This window comes from Nelumbo lutea, chromosome 7, assembly GCF_056320005.1.
Source record: "Nelumbo lutea isolate HS-2025 chromosome 7, American lotus-T2T, whole genome shotgun sequence".
Lineage (NCBI taxonomy): Eukaryota > Viridiplantae > Streptophyta > Magnoliopsida > Proteales > Nelumbonaceae > Nelumbo > Nelumbo lutea.
In genome coordinates this window covers 60,107,408-60,124,344 of record NC_142690.1, presented here as the reverse complement: position 1 = coordinate 60,124,344, position 16,937 = coordinate 60,107,408, and the positions used below count along the sequence as shown (strand labels likewise).

At 35.4% G+C, this 16,937-nt stretch overlaps 1 protein-coding gene and 1 pseudogene across 1 annotated transcript; both read left to right on the top strand.

The window, feature by feature from the left end:
- Positions 1–2,065: 2,065 nt before the first annotated feature.
- On the top strand, positions 2,066–4,300 carry LOC148846617 (cytochrome P450 714C2-like). The gene is made up of 5 exons (XM_088956378.1): positions 2,066–2,365; positions 2,530–2,756; positions 2,883–3,130; positions 3,228–3,588; positions 3,703–4,300. Exons 1-5 carry the CDS (start codon positions 2,068–2,070, stop codon positions 4,126–4,128), a joined length of 1,560 nt encoding a protein of 519 aa, XP_088812504.1. The 5' UTR covers positions 2,066–2,067; the 3' UTR covers positions 4,129–4,300.
- Positions 4,301–5,624: 1,324 nt separating this feature from the next.
- Positions 5,625–15,106, top strand: LOC148846616 (large ribosomal subunit protein uL11c pseudogene; annotated as a pseudogene).
- The last annotated feature ends 1,831 nt before the right edge of the window (positions 15,107–16,937 follow it).

The window sequence follows — 16,937 nt, the reverse complement described above, 5'->3', positions numbered from 1 at the left end:
AAGGGAAGGCCTAAGAGACGTACCATCACTCCATCTTCAACAAAGAAATCTTTGGAGTTTGATCCCGGACACCATCTTGATACTGTGAAGCTTCCAAGAGCAGCTTGGATATTTAATGCCTCAACTTCTACTCTATTCTCCAGCAGATCCAGCATAGCCTTATCCTTCTCTAAGGGTGTTAAAATAAACGTACTCTTCAGCTTTAAAATTGCTATTAATAGATCTGCAACTTTCCTCCAATCTATTATATGAGCTGAAGCTTTAACTATTAGCTTACTTTCCCAATCTCCTCTCTGTATGTTTACTCCCATTCTGTATTTGCCTACCCCAGTTGTCGCTAATAGAGTTTCTTGCTTATTATTTCTCACCAGACTAGTAGAAGTGCTTATCTTCCTTTTTACTGTTTCTTCTCTTTTAGCACCCAAGTGTTGCAGCAATTCACATAAGACCCCATGGACTGCCTTCCAACCCTGACTCTTCCTTCCTTCTGGTAGGCAGACCATCTGCTTTCTTCCTTTGCCAAAGAATTCTGTCAAAGATATAAAATAACCTTTAAGGTTTCTCTTACATTCTACAACAAATCTTCTTCCAGTTTCTGAGAGAAACTCTTTCCAACAACTTTGTTTGCCTTTGTTACTTGCACCTTCTACAAACTCCTTGAACCCTTCTATTACCTTCAACCCGTCTAACAGCACCATCCCTCTCTTTGCTTCCCTGATCTTCAAGCTCAGCTTACCATTTAATCTCAGCTCCTCAAATAGCAGCTCCTTAGTTTCAATCTTCAAGGCTTTTCTCCAGCGGCCTACCTCCACAAATTCTCCCATCTCCTTCAAATCTTTTCCCATTGTTCATTCCATCATCATAGTTTATTATGAGTTATGACTTACGATAGATCCTTCTTGGGCGACAAACAACATAGAGGAGATGAAGAATAAAATAAAAAAAAAAACATAAAATAATATTGTTAAGGTTTTAATCTTTCTGATTAATCACACATGTCTTTGACTAATATCCCACCTGAAACCCCATCAAGGCAAGAAATCCCAACCCCATCCCCATCATCCCCAAATCTTTCGTGCCCTGCCTAGCTTGCACGTTATTCTTAATTGCAAATTTATTTATTTTTTTTCCTGAAACTTACCTATGGCTATATTATATTATGTTGTGTAATATAGTATAATATAATATAAATTAACAGTTTATATATAATATAATATAATATAATATATAATCAGGACAGGTTAGACATCAGGGCTGGGGCAAAGTGGTCAAATGCCATCCCCGCCCCATCTCCAGTTTCTAGAGTTTTGGGTTTCCCTTAAACATTCCCCGAACCCCAATCAATGATCAAAAAACGTGCCTCCACTGGGGCAAGGCAAATTGCCATCTCCGGTGGAAAACATGGCGATGGAACCAAACACCACCTACCTAAACTATTAAATACTAGGTACAAAAGACTTGTGATATTTCTAAGGCTTGTGTAGCTACAAGCTAGGTGCATGAGCTGCTTTGTTTCCCCCATCTTGGAACGGAGCACTAAACACAGCAACCGGAGAAATTAAGAACTGATGATGGATCTACATAGGATAAAAGATTTAGCTATATTAATTAGCCATGCAAGGAGGATTAAAAGCATCGTCCAACGGAAAAAAAAAAGCATTAATTGGATACATTCAACTCTTTATTAGCAAATTTAAGGCCCTCCAATAGCGCCTTTGAGAACTTCCATTCCACCACCGAAGACTCGAAGAAAACTTTCATGGCTGGCGCAAAGCAAAATTTTCCAACTGAACCCCGTCAAAGTTTAGTTTCATACAGTCGTGAGGAGTTCGCCAACAATGACCACTGATCTGATTAGTCCTACTCACACCCAAAGATGAAGATCGACACCGGTATGAACTCAAATTTCTAGTTACAAGTTCAAATAAACTAGCGAGCGTCATATTTGACTGCATCTAAATTGGTAAAAAAAAGTATTTAATTAACTGTTCACTACAAAACCCAACTATATAAATGAGGGAAAAGGGTGAGAGAAAGAAAACACAGAGAAGTAAATAGCTAGAAGCAATGGAGCTTCAACTTGTACTTGTCAAGATGTTGTTTTCCATTGCTTTGCTTGGTTTTCTCAGCTTGTTTTTGCATCTCTACAGGGTTCTTTGGTTAAACCCACAGTTGCTTCGATCCAGACTTGAAAAGCAAGGGATCAAAGGTCCTCCCCCTACCTTTATCTTTGGAAATGTTCCAGAGATGAAGAGGATGCAAAATTCCAAATCAACAGCATTGGTGGCTTCAAACAATGAAAAGCTATCTCATGATTTTGCTTCTACCATCTTCCCTTGTTTCGAGAAATGGAGAAAGGAATATGGTAAACAATGTTTATTGAGTTCTGATCAGGATATGAAACCCAATCCAACCACTGACCATTTAGATGATCTGATCAATCAATTGATTATTATAATTAACGAATCCTTTTTTTTTATTTGGTTTTTATACAGAACATGTTTAATTATCAACTGTTAATATATACAGGTGATTTGTTCACGTTTTCCCTTGGAAATCTACAAATATTGTATGTGACAGACCCTTATCTGGCCAAGGAAATGACCCTTTGTTCATCCATGAGCTTGGGGAAGTCTCGATACCTACAATATGAATTTGGGCCTTTGCTTGGGAGGGGCATTTTGACGTCAAATGGATCAATCTGGTCTCACCAGAGAAAAACCATAGCTCCGGAGTTATCCATGGATAAGGTTAAGGTAACCATGCATGCAGTACTTCACTAATGGCTAATTATATATAAAACTGGATGACTCAACTTAGCACTTGTCTGAACTAGTCAATTTGAGTGTTTAATGAAAACCCATGTGCCAATCTTATTGAAGGGAATGGTGAACTTAATGGTGGAGTCTGCAAGCTCAATAGTGAAAGAATGGCAAGGGAGAATTCAAAGTGAAGGAGGAGTTGCAGAGATAGGAGTTGATGAGGACATGACCCGCATTTCGGCACTTATAATCTCCAAATTTATGTTTGGCAGCAGCTTCTCCAAAGCACTTGATATAATTTCAAAGCTCAAAGACATACAAAATGCCTTGACTATGTCAACCATTCTTAAAGGGATTCCTGGCTATAGGTATATATGCCTTTATCTGAGAGAGGGAGAGAGAGAGAGAGCATATATATTGATATATATATATATTTATACTGTGGAAATTTGGAAATATGTTCAGATACATTCCAACTGAGAACAACAGAAAAATATGGAAACTAGAGAAAGAGGTCCGTTCAATGATCTTAAAGATTGTAAAGGAACGAGCAGCAGAAGAGAAACCTGGGCAAGATTTATTACAGATGATAATTGAGGGTGCAGAGGATGGTAGTCTAGGCGGTCCATATACTGCAGAAGATTTCATCCTCGACAATTGCAAGAACGTCTACTTTGCTGGGCTTGAAACCACTGCAATTACAGCCTTGTGGTGCTTCATCTTGCTGGCTTCACATCCTGAATGGCAAGATCGTTGCCGTGCTGAGATACTAGAAATTAGTGGAGGATGCCTACCAGACGTAGATATGCTTCGCAAGATGAAAACGGTATATATATATATCTGATGAATATTCTGATGAACTTAAATCACTCTCTCTCTCTTTCATAAACTGATTAATGGACTACTACATATATATATATCATTGATTGATTCTTGGCAGACAACAATGGTGATTCAAGAGGTGCTGCGTCTTTATCCACCAAGCTTGTTGCTGTCCAGAGAAGTTCTGCAAGATATCAAGTTGGGAGAAATTCTTGTGCCCAAAAGCGTCAACATTTGGCTCTCGGTGCATGCATTACACCGAGACCCTGAACTTTGGGGACCTGATGCCTGCAATTTTAATCCTGAGAGGTTTGCTAATGGAGTTGCAGGTGCATGCAAGCTTCCACAAACTTACTTGGCATTTGGCATGGGGTCTCGGATTTGTGCAGGGCAGAACTTTGCCATGATGGAACTGAAGATCATCCTCGCCCTCATCCTATCAAACTTCTCCTTCTCACTTTCTCCAAAGTACCATCACTCCCCTGTGTTTAAAATTATCATACAGCCTGGTCATGAAGTGAAGCTTATTGTGAAGAAGGTTTGAGTCTTGTATCTAGTTTTAGTAATAAATATTAAATCCAGTTTTTTTGGTAATAGTTATAATGGGTAATATATATTTTGTATTTATCTATATTATATTATATAAAGTGGATATTTGCTTTTGATTCATAAAAGTTAAATCACATATTTACCAACATTATATTTTATAACAGTTTTCAGTTTTACTCTTTCATCTAAAGCATGTGTTTATTCTTGTAATAAATAATTAGTATGTTTGTTAAGATGGTTGTGTATAAAAGACCATCTATTGCATCCATTAGAAGTGATCTATATATTAAAAGTTTAAGGGGACTAGAAGAGTTAATGGCAGACTGAAAATGACATGGACGGAAGCAATAAGAAATAATTTAAGCACCCATAATTTGATGATGAATGATATGGAACTGAAGAATGGTCAAATAGGATTCATGTAGGGATCCCCTATAGTTGGGTTTGGTGTATTTCACCTTTGTAATGAATTTCAGTGTAAAATAAAACAGCGTAAATTACATATAGATGCCCTGTACTTTGGGGTAGTGACAAATAAATATCTTAAACTTTAAAAAATATATACTTGGGTCCATCCGCTAGTATTCCATTAGTTAAATAATACATAACACCAAAATTACCCTTCTCATGTATTTCAGAGATCATTTTCAGGTAACCAAACGTCTCTCTATGATAACGTCCTCACATGGGCTGCAAATAATATATTCAAATTTTTCGATGACGACATTCCCTGGTGATGATTTTACTCCATTGAATGATCTAAAAAATGCACGAGAAGGGTATTTTTGATATTATGTAATGCTTAACTGATGGAATCAAGGTTTTTAAAACCAACCCGGACAACGAACCAGTTAGGGGTCCGGCTCCCGGGTTGAACGAGCCGACTATTTGGTTTGAATGGTCGGCCCGTTCTGACAAAAAAATAAAAAATGGTCAAAACTGTTGAAATGGTTCGAACAGTTCAACCGCCCAGGTCAGTGGTTTGCTAACCAAATCAACACTTTTTTGGCAAAAATCCTGTCTTAGAGAAAAACAGAACCGATCACCTGACTGGTTCCCGGATTTTCTGGTCTGACCGTCTGGTCTGATCCAGTTTTGAAAACCATGGACAGAGTACTAATGGATGGACCTGAATGTTTATTTATAAAAGTTCAGGGCAATCAAGTATTGCAATTGAAAGTTGAAGATACCTATCTGTCACTACCCCAAACTGCAGGGTGTACCTCTCTGTAATTTACCCAATAAGAAAAGATATGTATTCAAAAGTTCTCACTTAGTCCAATAAAAAAGGAATAAAAATTTAAGGGAATTTTCAAGAAAAGCAGACGTTGAAATCTCTCTCTCACATCTTTCCTCTCATTAAACAATGAAGGTTCTCCACCCCTCTCTTTCCTTCATCAGTCAGCTTGAATTTAAATACCTGTTTTTCTCAGCAATTTCTGAACAGAAAATCTGTTCCTTCAACTTTCAAGGTTTCTTAACGTGAAAACAATGGCGCCTCCCAAACCTGGAGGAAAACCCAAGAAAGTAAGTACTGGAGTCATTCTTGCTCTGGATGAGGGAGGGCCACTCTCGCACCACCTGTAGGTCCGGTCGTTGGTTGTAAGGGTATCAATATTATGGCTTTCTATAAGGATTACAATGCAAGAACTGCTGACAAAGAAGGTTATGTGATTCCAATATAGAAATTACAGCCCATCGACGAAAAAAGTTTTATTACTTTTATTTTGAAGACACCAACTGCCTCTGATTTGCTCCTTAGAGCTACAGTAGTAGAGAGAAAGGTTATAAAGACCCAAAGAGAGAGGTGGGGAAGATCACAATTGACTAGTTACAGGCGTGCAATTGCAACAGAAAATACTTTCAGGCATGGATTGTTCGAGTATTGAATAATTGAATCCCCAGTGAAAATCGACTTTTGGTCTAATAATTCCTGATTTTTTTTTGAAAAAGACATTTTTGCCCTTTCATAATTTGAGGGGCCAATTTGGACCTCATACTAACTTGAAAAGGCCACCATTAGCCCAAAAATGCAATCCGTTAGTGTAACGGATTGTAATTTTAAGCGGGGCTCATATATAATTTCTAGTGGCTTCCATTTATTATTTTTTCTTAAAAGAGAATTTCAAGTGGAATCTATTTATTATTTTCTCTTAAAAAGGAAATTTCAAATGGAAGCACCTATATATTATTTCTAACATTTATTAATTTATAATTTAAATAGTTTTTATTTTATTTGGTGGGACTAACTTGTAATTTTCTTAATTTTTTGAAATTAATAATGTCACCAACATTTTTTTATTATTTATTTATTATTTAGCGGATTGTGAACAATATCATTAGCACTGTGCTTTTTTCGGCTAATAGTAACATTTTTAACTTAGTCTAAGGTCTAAAGTGGTCCCTCAAATAATAAATGTCCTTTTCACAAAGTTAAGGGATTGCCAGAGAAAAAAAACCACAATGAAAATTATAGCTGCCATTGCTGCTAACATGGACATTAATGTTGACCCTCCTGTTTTGGAACCCAAAAAAATGAAAGTATTTGCATAGTCTTATATATTTAGTTGGATTTTTACAAAAAAAAAAAATAATAAAGTTATAGTAATTGAGAAAGACGAATATATTTTGAAATAAATTACATGAAAACAGTGAATAGTAATAAAAAAAAATTACTTTTTGACAAAATTATCCTTGCTAAAATCGAGCACAATAGGCGTACCAAACTCAACCGCCATTGTTTTTCCCTCGCTCCAATTTCCAAAATGCCTCTCCAACTTTGTTTTCTCCGTTGGACCCCTCATTCCTTTTCAATAGCTAACTCTCTTCATTCTATACACTATTTATACTCAGCCAAATTTAGAGATGTAAAACGGGTTGTGTTGGATTAGCCTGGCACAGCCCATGGCCTGAGTCTACGCGGGCCTGTGCCGGATCACAACCAGGCCAAAATTATTTATTTAAAAATTAATAAAATTTAAAATTTTAATTTTATATGAATTTTAATGTATATCATTACTTATAGATACAATAATTAAATAAAATAATATAATAAAATTAAAAAATTATTTATTTATTTTTAATATATTATATACTATATATTATTATATAATTATAATTTATATAATATTATATATATATATTTCCGGGTCATGAGCGTCACAGCCCGGTCCTAACAATGTTGCAGTCAACCCTCACTTTAGATAGGATTGCAACTTGGGTTGGTCCGAGTCTCCGAGAGTTAGCATTTTGCACTGTTTTGGGCTTGGACCTTTGATCAGGTGCACTCAAATTTTGGCAAAAACCCAACTGACCCCTCCCAAGTTGTAGCCCTATACCTAGCCCTTTCATCGTGCTAGATTTTTATTAAGAAAAATCAAAGTTATAAGAGGATGTAGATGTCAGCCTATTTCTCTTGCCAGGGAAATTTTGCAACTGTTCTATGGCTTTCCATCAGTGATATCTACCAGCTAGCTAGCTATCAGCTGGTATCCACCTTGCAAAGCTGATAATAGGTCACGTCCCAACCCCTATTGGTAAGGTGACCATTCGAATACAACCAGAGATTTTGTGCTCGAAACTTTGATAATAATAGGGATAAGTACACTGTATTTCCCATCAGAAATCTAAAATGGCAGCAACCTCCTAGTCTACTAGCAGCCCCCCTATAAATCGCATTCCACCTATAAATTTGGCATCAATTCATGGTCAGGATTCAGTCCACCCCTTAATAAACCTCACTTTCCTGACCACACTGTGGCGGGTTGAGAATGAGGAATTTTAAAATATTTACAAGCTTAGAATAATCATTTTCTATGTTTTTAACTATAAACTTATGAAAGGGGTCTATTTATTTAATTTTTCTGAAATGTAAGCAGTATTAATATTTTAGTTCATTTGGACAAGAAGGGCATTCTACCAAAAAAAGGGGGGGGGGGGATATGATGATTAATTTGTTAGTGAGCGAAGACTGAAAGGAAACTCAGAATATAGGGTCAATATTAGGGCTGCAACTTGGGTGAGCTGGATGAGAATCGACCCAAGCCCAACACTAAGATTCAAACTTGAAGCTTGGACCTGGCCCACCTTAAGCTTAGTTAAAAACAATTTTGGCTAGGATCGGGTTTGGCTTTGATTTGAAGTAATTTTTCAATATCTTTTATGCATTTATCTTTTATTCGGCTTCTTCCTAACAAAATTGAGGAGTAGAATGGATTGAAAATATTCACAAATGTCATTCAACATCATCATCTAAGCCTTATCCTGTTTATATGGGGTTGGCTACATGAATCCAGTTTTACCATGCCATTCTATTTAGTGTCATATCCATTGTTAAATTGACAAAATCATGCAATTAATACATACATACATACTTATATATATATATATATATATTATAATTCAGAAAAATGTTTTTATATATAAATAAAATGCATAACATATAATATATATATATTTATATTTATTTATTTATTTATTTATACATATTTGCATGTGTGTGACTTTAAGTTAATCATATACATATTGTAAAAAACAAAAAATAGTTTAAGATGTATATGATAGTATAAATATGTAATATACATAAATGTATATGTTATAAATAACAACACAATATATAAATATGTATATGTGTATACAATAAATGTTGCGCGAGCTTGGGCTTCCCACAACCCAAAGACTCAGGTTCAATCTGTGTAAAAGCTCAGGTTGGATTGGGTCAGGCTTGGGTTGGGCCTCCCCAATTTACATCCCTAATCAATAGTGATGGCTTACCAACTGAGCTAAATAAGAATAGCACCTAGGTGAGCTCACATTTTCTGCCATCATTGCCTTAGCATTTTGTTGTGTCGCCAACAAATAAAACATCCCCACTTGGATTTCCAATTCAAAACACAGGGTGATTAAATAACCTTTTTAAATTTTATATTTTATTTCCATCATTAACATGAATGCTTCATATTTATTGCAATTTTCTCTCTTTAAGTATATTGAATATATAATATATAAGAGATGTGCTCAATTAACCAACTAGTGGTGTCTTAGTTGGTAATTTGTATGATCCTTGGCTGATTGTAGCCCAGACAAAGGATCCAATACTTTTGCCACCAGTTGGAGAGAGAGAGAGAGAGAGAGAGAGAGAGAGAGAGAGAGAGAGAGAGAGAGAGAGAGAGAGAGAGAGAGAGAGAGAGAGAGAGAGAGAGAGAGAGAGAGTTATCTTTTTTTTTTTGCAAATTTTTGTATTTTCTTGTAATTTTTATTTTTATATCATGAATTGACCCATTTGACTAAAATGGTTGAACCACTAATTTGATACCTATATGGAAAACATCATTTCTAGGTTAGTTTTTGAATTATATATTTTTATAAAATTATAGGTTATTAGATTTAATTAGTGATTTTACTGATAACTATTCAAATTAAATATTAAGAAAAAATGCTTTAAATATAGGATACAATGAGAGAATGAAAGTTAAAACCTTAAACATGGGTCTTAATGAGAGGGAATACGATAAACTAAAAAATGAAAATTTAAATTACATTTTATGCCCTCATAACAGAGTCCTAACTAAAAATGAGGCTATTTTAGTCAAGAAAATGTCCAAACATTGAGACTCGATTCACATATTTAATAGTGGTATAGATATAGGTTTTACTTCTGAAAAACAAAAACAAAGCATTCCCCATATGAATATTGATGTCATAATTAGTGTAAAACTTTTGACTTGAGTACCTAGATTGCACCTCTGTCAACCCTAATTGGCCAATCCTGAGTTAAGGCTATTCTTCTTTTGTTTTTGGTAGTAAAGGAAGCAGATAGAATTCACGAAGTCTTCTTCCCAAACCACTCCTCCATTCGCCAACCAGTCTACTGACCTATTGCCTTCACAACGGGTATGGGTATATGTAACCGTTGCATGCATCGATCCATCTCGCTGAGGCCTTGAAGACACTAACAAGCAAGGAATCTTCTTTGGTAATAAAGACGTATGGAACCGGGGAGTCCAGATCTCCTGCCCACAGCTTCTTACCCACGTCCCTATTCACACCATAAATTTTGGACACATGTCCACTAACATGTGCCTCTTGTTCACATGTACAAATTTTAATAAAATGATGGCAAAACAAATACATTCTGCATGTATAACAAAAGGTGAGGAGTGATTTTGGAAAGGTCAGAGAAACAAGATGCTAAGGTACAATCATCTTTCTATAACAATCATCTTGCTATATAACAAGATGATTGGCCTTGTTTTTAAACATTCTCTATCTTTCTATAGCAAGATGATTGTACCCAAGTACCTAGAGTGTGAACTTTCTTAAGGGTCAAGATGCTATCAGGACTGTACTAAATATTCTGCATGTATTGCTTTAGAGAATGTTGTCAACCCCATTTGCACAGTACAAATACATACATTCTACACATTTGTATTTGTACATTACAAATACAAAAGAATATAAAATACAAATATATACAGTATAAATACATAAAAAATAATATAAAATACAAGGTTTTGCATTCTACACATTTGTATTTGTACTTCCTAATAAACCCATGGATTGAAATCAATTGGAAAATAGAGAAAAAATGCAATAAAGAAAATGCAAAAATAGAAGAACTCAAAAAAAAAAAAAAACACATAGACTTATATATATGGTTTGGCTCTCACTTAATGCACCGTGGTGACACATTTTCTCACCAATTTGTATTGATGAATGAACCCAAAAAGTTTCAAGGATAAACGGCAATAGTAACAAACACAACTAAGGATTTTAGAACCATCCATGGGTCATTTAAAGTGAAACAAGTGAGATAGTACAAGATGCCACACAAAGATAAAGAAAGTTAGATGTATAAATGATAGGATAAGAAAGACAAACGATCAATAATGATAAGCATTATCATTCGATATTCTTAGCTGCTGTAGGTCAAACAAATCAAAGCCCCTTGATGTTGCTTTTGGTTGAAGGAAAACCAAACTATTACATATTAAGAAAACCATCACTTGGCGAAGAGGTTCCTAGAAGGAAAACCAACCTCTTAGATTTAGAATCCAGTGGTTTCCTTCTTGGAAAGATCGATTGAGTTTTTCTCAAATGAGTATAAAGGCAAACCTTCCCCAAGCTCATTTGGTGAACCTTCTGTTCTTGAGCTCAGACCATACCCCCTATTGTTAAAAAAAAGGATGATAAGAATATTTGGGGACCAAAACCATTTAGTAAGGATTTAGTAAAGCATGCAACATACCAGTTAAGTTCCAAAGGACACCTATTTTTTGAAAAGGCCAAATCAGTGGCAAAAAAGCTGAAGGTATGGAATAGAAATACCTTTACTCACATTTTCATCCCAAAGATAAAAATATTAGAAGAAAATAGTAAATGTCAAAAAAGAAAGAGAGGAGTTTACGAACAACCAAATTATCTAGAAAAAAGAGGAATTAAATAAAATTCTTGAAAAAGAATATCTATTCTATGTTCAAAAATCGAGGAACTCCTAGCTCAAGAATGGCAACAAGAATACCAAAATTTTCCGCACATCAACTCTAATTTGAAGAAATAGGAACTGAATTGGACTATAAAATATTTTTTTTGGACCATTATAAAGAGAGGTTAAAAAGTGAAGGTATGGAAGACAGTGACCAATTTTTGAGTGTTCTAAACACTTTGGTGTCAGAGGAAGAGAGTGCTGAGCTAATAAAGCAAGTGCAAGATGAAGAAATAAATAAGGACACAACAATAGAGGTAATAAGAGCTTTTCTTTCCATTCTAGGAAAATGACACATGGTTTAAACAAAACCTATTTAGACCGCATCTCGAAAATAGATAACCCTGAGACTTTAAACAAATTTAAACCAATCAATTTCTTTACAATGTAATATATAAAATCATTGTAAAAATTTTAGTAAACAAAGTAAAACTGGTACTAGGGAAACTAACCTCTCCCTACCAATTGGCCTTTGTTCCTAGTAGGTAGATTACGAGAAATGCACTCATAGCCCATGAAATTTATCACTTCATGAGAAAGAATAGGGTTTAAACTGGAAACTTTGCCTTTGAAATAAACATGGAAAGGTATATGATAAACTTGGGTGGACTACATAAGAGCAACCTTAGTTAAATTAGGATTCCACTTAAAATGGGTAAACTAGATGATGGAATGTGTAGACTTGGTGAGTAACCAGGTGCTAATAAATGGCTCATCCACGTCTAGCTTCAAACCAAGCAGAGGTATTAGATAGGGTAACCATTTATCCCTCTACCTTTTTGTATTGTATGGTTGTTAGACAGTGTGTGCCCTTAGCTCCAATTAGATTGATGTACAGATATATTTATTGTAAATAAATAAAAATACATTATTATTTCATGTTGATATTGGTATGTTTCTATGAATTCACCTCTTAAACTGGACACTTATGAAACTCATGTTAGTGTAGAATATTCTCAACAATTGGATAGACTTGGGGAGTTTATCCTGCCAAGGTTGACACTGATGTGCTGTCAAAGAAGTTGGAGCAGCTTGTCTTAGCTGCTAAGGTTAGAACCAAAGCAAATGTAGTGTGTGTTTGATTGAAATATTGAATCTAGACCATTTTCCTGTTATGCCCTGGACTTTGGAAATTGATGGACAAAATTGAAAAGTTACACATAACCCCTAGACTTGATAATGGTACTACCATTAGGTGTCGGATTGGACTATCATTGATATGCCAATCGATGGTATCCATTATGGGTCAAAACCTGAGTATGTTGGGGCAATATGGGATTTCACTTAAGTGGATGATCATAGTGATAGGATCGGCCCCTTTGTCAGACAAAGAGAATGATCAAGACTACACTCTCTCTGATGGAAATCTAAACTGCTGGTAGTGGATTTTAACTATGTTTGAGATTTGGTTTTGCAAAACATATATATATATATATATATATATATATATATATATATATATATATATATATATATATAATGTTTCAAGAAAAATGTCTGCAAAAGGTTTTAATTCCTGGGATCCATCCAAGCAGAGAGTGTGACACTGAACATTGCAATCAGGGGAGAGGTCCTTCCCTGTCGGACAGTGTTTGATCATGTGGGCTAAGAGGTTAAGTGTAAGAGACCATTAAGGGCTGATTACCTGATGGGCTATATCTTATTTAAGTCCATTATCCTTGGGTCTTCATAGGATGGCTAGATTCAATGATCATTTAACTATAAATGGTGGGCCCATTTTGAGCCCATAGTAATGTGCTCAAGGGTTCACTAAATTTAGTAGTGAATTTGGCCAGACATTTTTTATAGAAGTTGGGCGGAACCCATATGGGCTTATTTGAAGTCATTGTGGGGTCCCACGCCATACAAATCAAATCTAAATTAGCCAAGCAACACTCTTGGGTCGTGACCCATATAGCTAATGAGCCTAAAGCCCATAAGTAATATGATTAGCTATCATGTGACATGGGTGAATTTGGGTTTGGAACTGGGTATGGAGCACCCATTCCCTTAAGAGGATAAGACCTATCTCTTGATAGAGTTCAAATCCAAATAAAGATTTAGATAAATCTACTAATTCGATTAGGAGAAGTGCTCCATAAATGATAAAAGAAGAAGAGGGCGAACTACTCAAGAACACTGCAAATTCATCTCTCTCTCTCTCTCTCTCTCTCTCTCTCTCTCTTTCTCTTATTGCCCAAAGAAACCTTACTTCGACCTCACCTTTTGGGACTACTAAGGATCAGTTCTTTCTCTGATCTTTAATTTCTATAACAAGATGATGGGCCTTGTTATAGAATGATGGGACTTCAAACATAGCAAGTCTTGCTTCCTAAGACTTGCTTCCAAGTCCAACCCGATCCAACTTGAATAGTCCAATAAGACAGTGGATTAGACAAATCCAATCCATTCCAAGTTGAACAATCCAATAAGATAGTGGAATGGACCAGTCCAATCCAGTCTAGGTTGAACAATGTAGTGTCGCCAAACCTACCACAATTATCAGTACTTAACTATTTAGTTTGGTGAAATGATACTCACCTACTGAGTATAAAAAATAGGAAATTAATTCTAAATAAATTGGAACCAATTTATTTTTTATCATAGAAATGGCAATACAATGGCACCGACTCTATAGGGTTTGCTACTTAAAGATTGGTTTATCTTTGGAAAATCTAGCAGATGATCTTGGACCACTGTTTCAAGTTACCAACTTATCATCAGATGCATACTTGGGTCACATTGCCACACATTGACAAAGATGGTGCATTGCAGATACTTGTTAGTCATTGTTAGTTGGGCTTCAAAAAGCCATGCATTTGAGCACTCTAACACATTTTGGTTTGATCTTTTATTTTATTGGTTTTCTTCATGCCTTTACACTTTTCCCACCCATACATGGGTCACATTCCCACCCATTGCAGGATTTAATCGGTAACTTTTCTTTTGGCAGATGGATGAAAGTAGTTCTGTTGAAACTTCTACCAAATTTGAGTTTGATAAAATGGATGGATGGAGACCCCCATTGTAAAGGAGGTATGTCTCTTTTAGTTGATGGAGCAACTAGATTACTCTGTCCCCCAAAGTAGAAGTGAGTATGTTCTTTGAGAAAAAGAAAATGAGGGGAAAGTATTGGGTTAGTTTAGATGAAAATACCTGCTCAATTTTTGTTTTGTTTTGTTTTGTTTTATTTTATTTTTTGAGTTGTATAGGATTTGGATGTTATTTTTCACCATTACACATGTGATTTTATTATGGGTCTATATAAATTCTACATGTATCCTTGTGGTTTTTGGAACTGTTACTTGTTTCCAAGTTCCGACAACCTGGATATTTAGTGAAGAAGCAAATGCATGCTGCTTGGTTATTTAGAGAAGCTGCTATTAAACATGGGGGCATTCATTCTGAGGGTGATTTAGGTGTCACCTATTCCCAAGATGCTGATGATTCTGAGTGGGAGACACTGAGACAGGTAGTGAAAGTGACATAGAAAATGATGGAAGGGGAGAGATGGGTGATAATGGCAATTAATGGAAAAATGAGGATGAAATATCGATCCAATTATTTTTGTTGCTCACAAGTTTTGCACATTATGTGCTTCACTTTAACAATTCAATTGCCATATATTTATAAGTTTTAATATATCAATATTTCTTTTATGTTATCATGCACAATTGATGCCCATTCACCTGAATCTTTTGTTGAATACTTTGGAAACAGAGACAAAGCATGGATACAAGGTGCAACTTTCTGAGAATGAAATTTGATTTTACATGAATTAGGCAATCTGCAAAGCTGTAAACATATATTGAAGCAGACCAACCAGCTTGGATTGATTGAGCCCATTACATTTTTTCAATTGACTTGACCTATAAAACTGTATACATATAAGAGTATAAGGAGTTCTTCTTAACTATGTTAAAAAAAATAAAGGATGGCTAACACAATGAAAAGAACAGTAACAAGACAACGAAATTAGCAAAAAGGGCATATTTTATTCACTGCATAATCAACATTTAAATAGCAAGAAATCATAACAAACTATCAGAGATTCTAGTACCAAATGCCCCTGATATGACTCCTAAACAATAGCAAATACAGCCCAACTGAAAAGACTAAGTCATTCTCCTAAACAATAGCAAATACAGCTCAACTGAAAAGACTAAGTCATTATTTGACTAACTCAACATTAAATAGTTTCTACATTAATCTTTAACACCCTCCCTTAATGTAGAAATTTAACAACACCTAAAAGATCTCTTAAATCCATGAATTTCTTCAGTGGAAGTGGCTTTGTGAATATATCTACAACTTGATCATTGGTACTGCAAAATTCCATCTTGATGTCTCCTTTTGCAACTAGCTCTCTTATGAAATGATGATGTGTCTCAATATGCCTTGTTCTACTATGATAGACTGGATTCTTTGTCATAGCAATTGTGGATTGATTGTCACAATAAATAGTAGTCGCCTCCACTTGAGTTTGCTTCATATCATCCAGGATTTTTCACAACCAAACTCCTTGATAAGTTGTTGTAGTTACTGCCATATATTCAGCTTCTGAGGATGATAAAGCTGTAGATGGTTGTTTCTTTGAGCTCCAAGAAATAGCTCCGTTGCCCATAGTGAAAACATAACCTATAGTACTCTTCTAATCATCAATGCAGCCTCCCCAATCACTGTCAGAAAAACCATACAGCTTGAAGTTGTTATTGTGATTGTACCATATCCCAAATGAACTTGTCCTTTTCAAGTATCTGAGAATTCGTTTGGCAGCCCCCAAGTGATACTTGCTTGGACTTTGCATAAACCTAGACAAGAGACTTGTTGCTTGCGAAATATCCAGTCTGCTATTCGTGAGATATAATAGACTGCCAACAAAGCTTCGATAAAGCTGAACATCAACTTTTTATCCTCCATCATCCAAGCTGAACTTTTGATTAATGCACATGGGAGTACTCACAGGATTGCAATCTTTTAAGCTAAACCTTGTAAGAAGATCATAGACATATTTTTCTTGTGTCATAAAAATCCCATTATCACACTGCTTAATTTCCAGCCCCAAAAAGAAATTCATCACTCCCAAATAAGTCATGTCAAACTCATCTATCATTAGTTGCTTAAACTCATTGAATAAAGCATCACAATTGCTTGTATAAATCAGGTCATCAACATAAAGACAAACAATGAGAGTATCACATGTACCTTCGACTTTGACGTACAAGGTTGGTTCACTTGGACTTCTTTGAAATACATTCTTACTGAAATGTCCATCAATTCTCCCATACCAAGCATGTGGTGCTTGTTTTAAGCCATAAAGG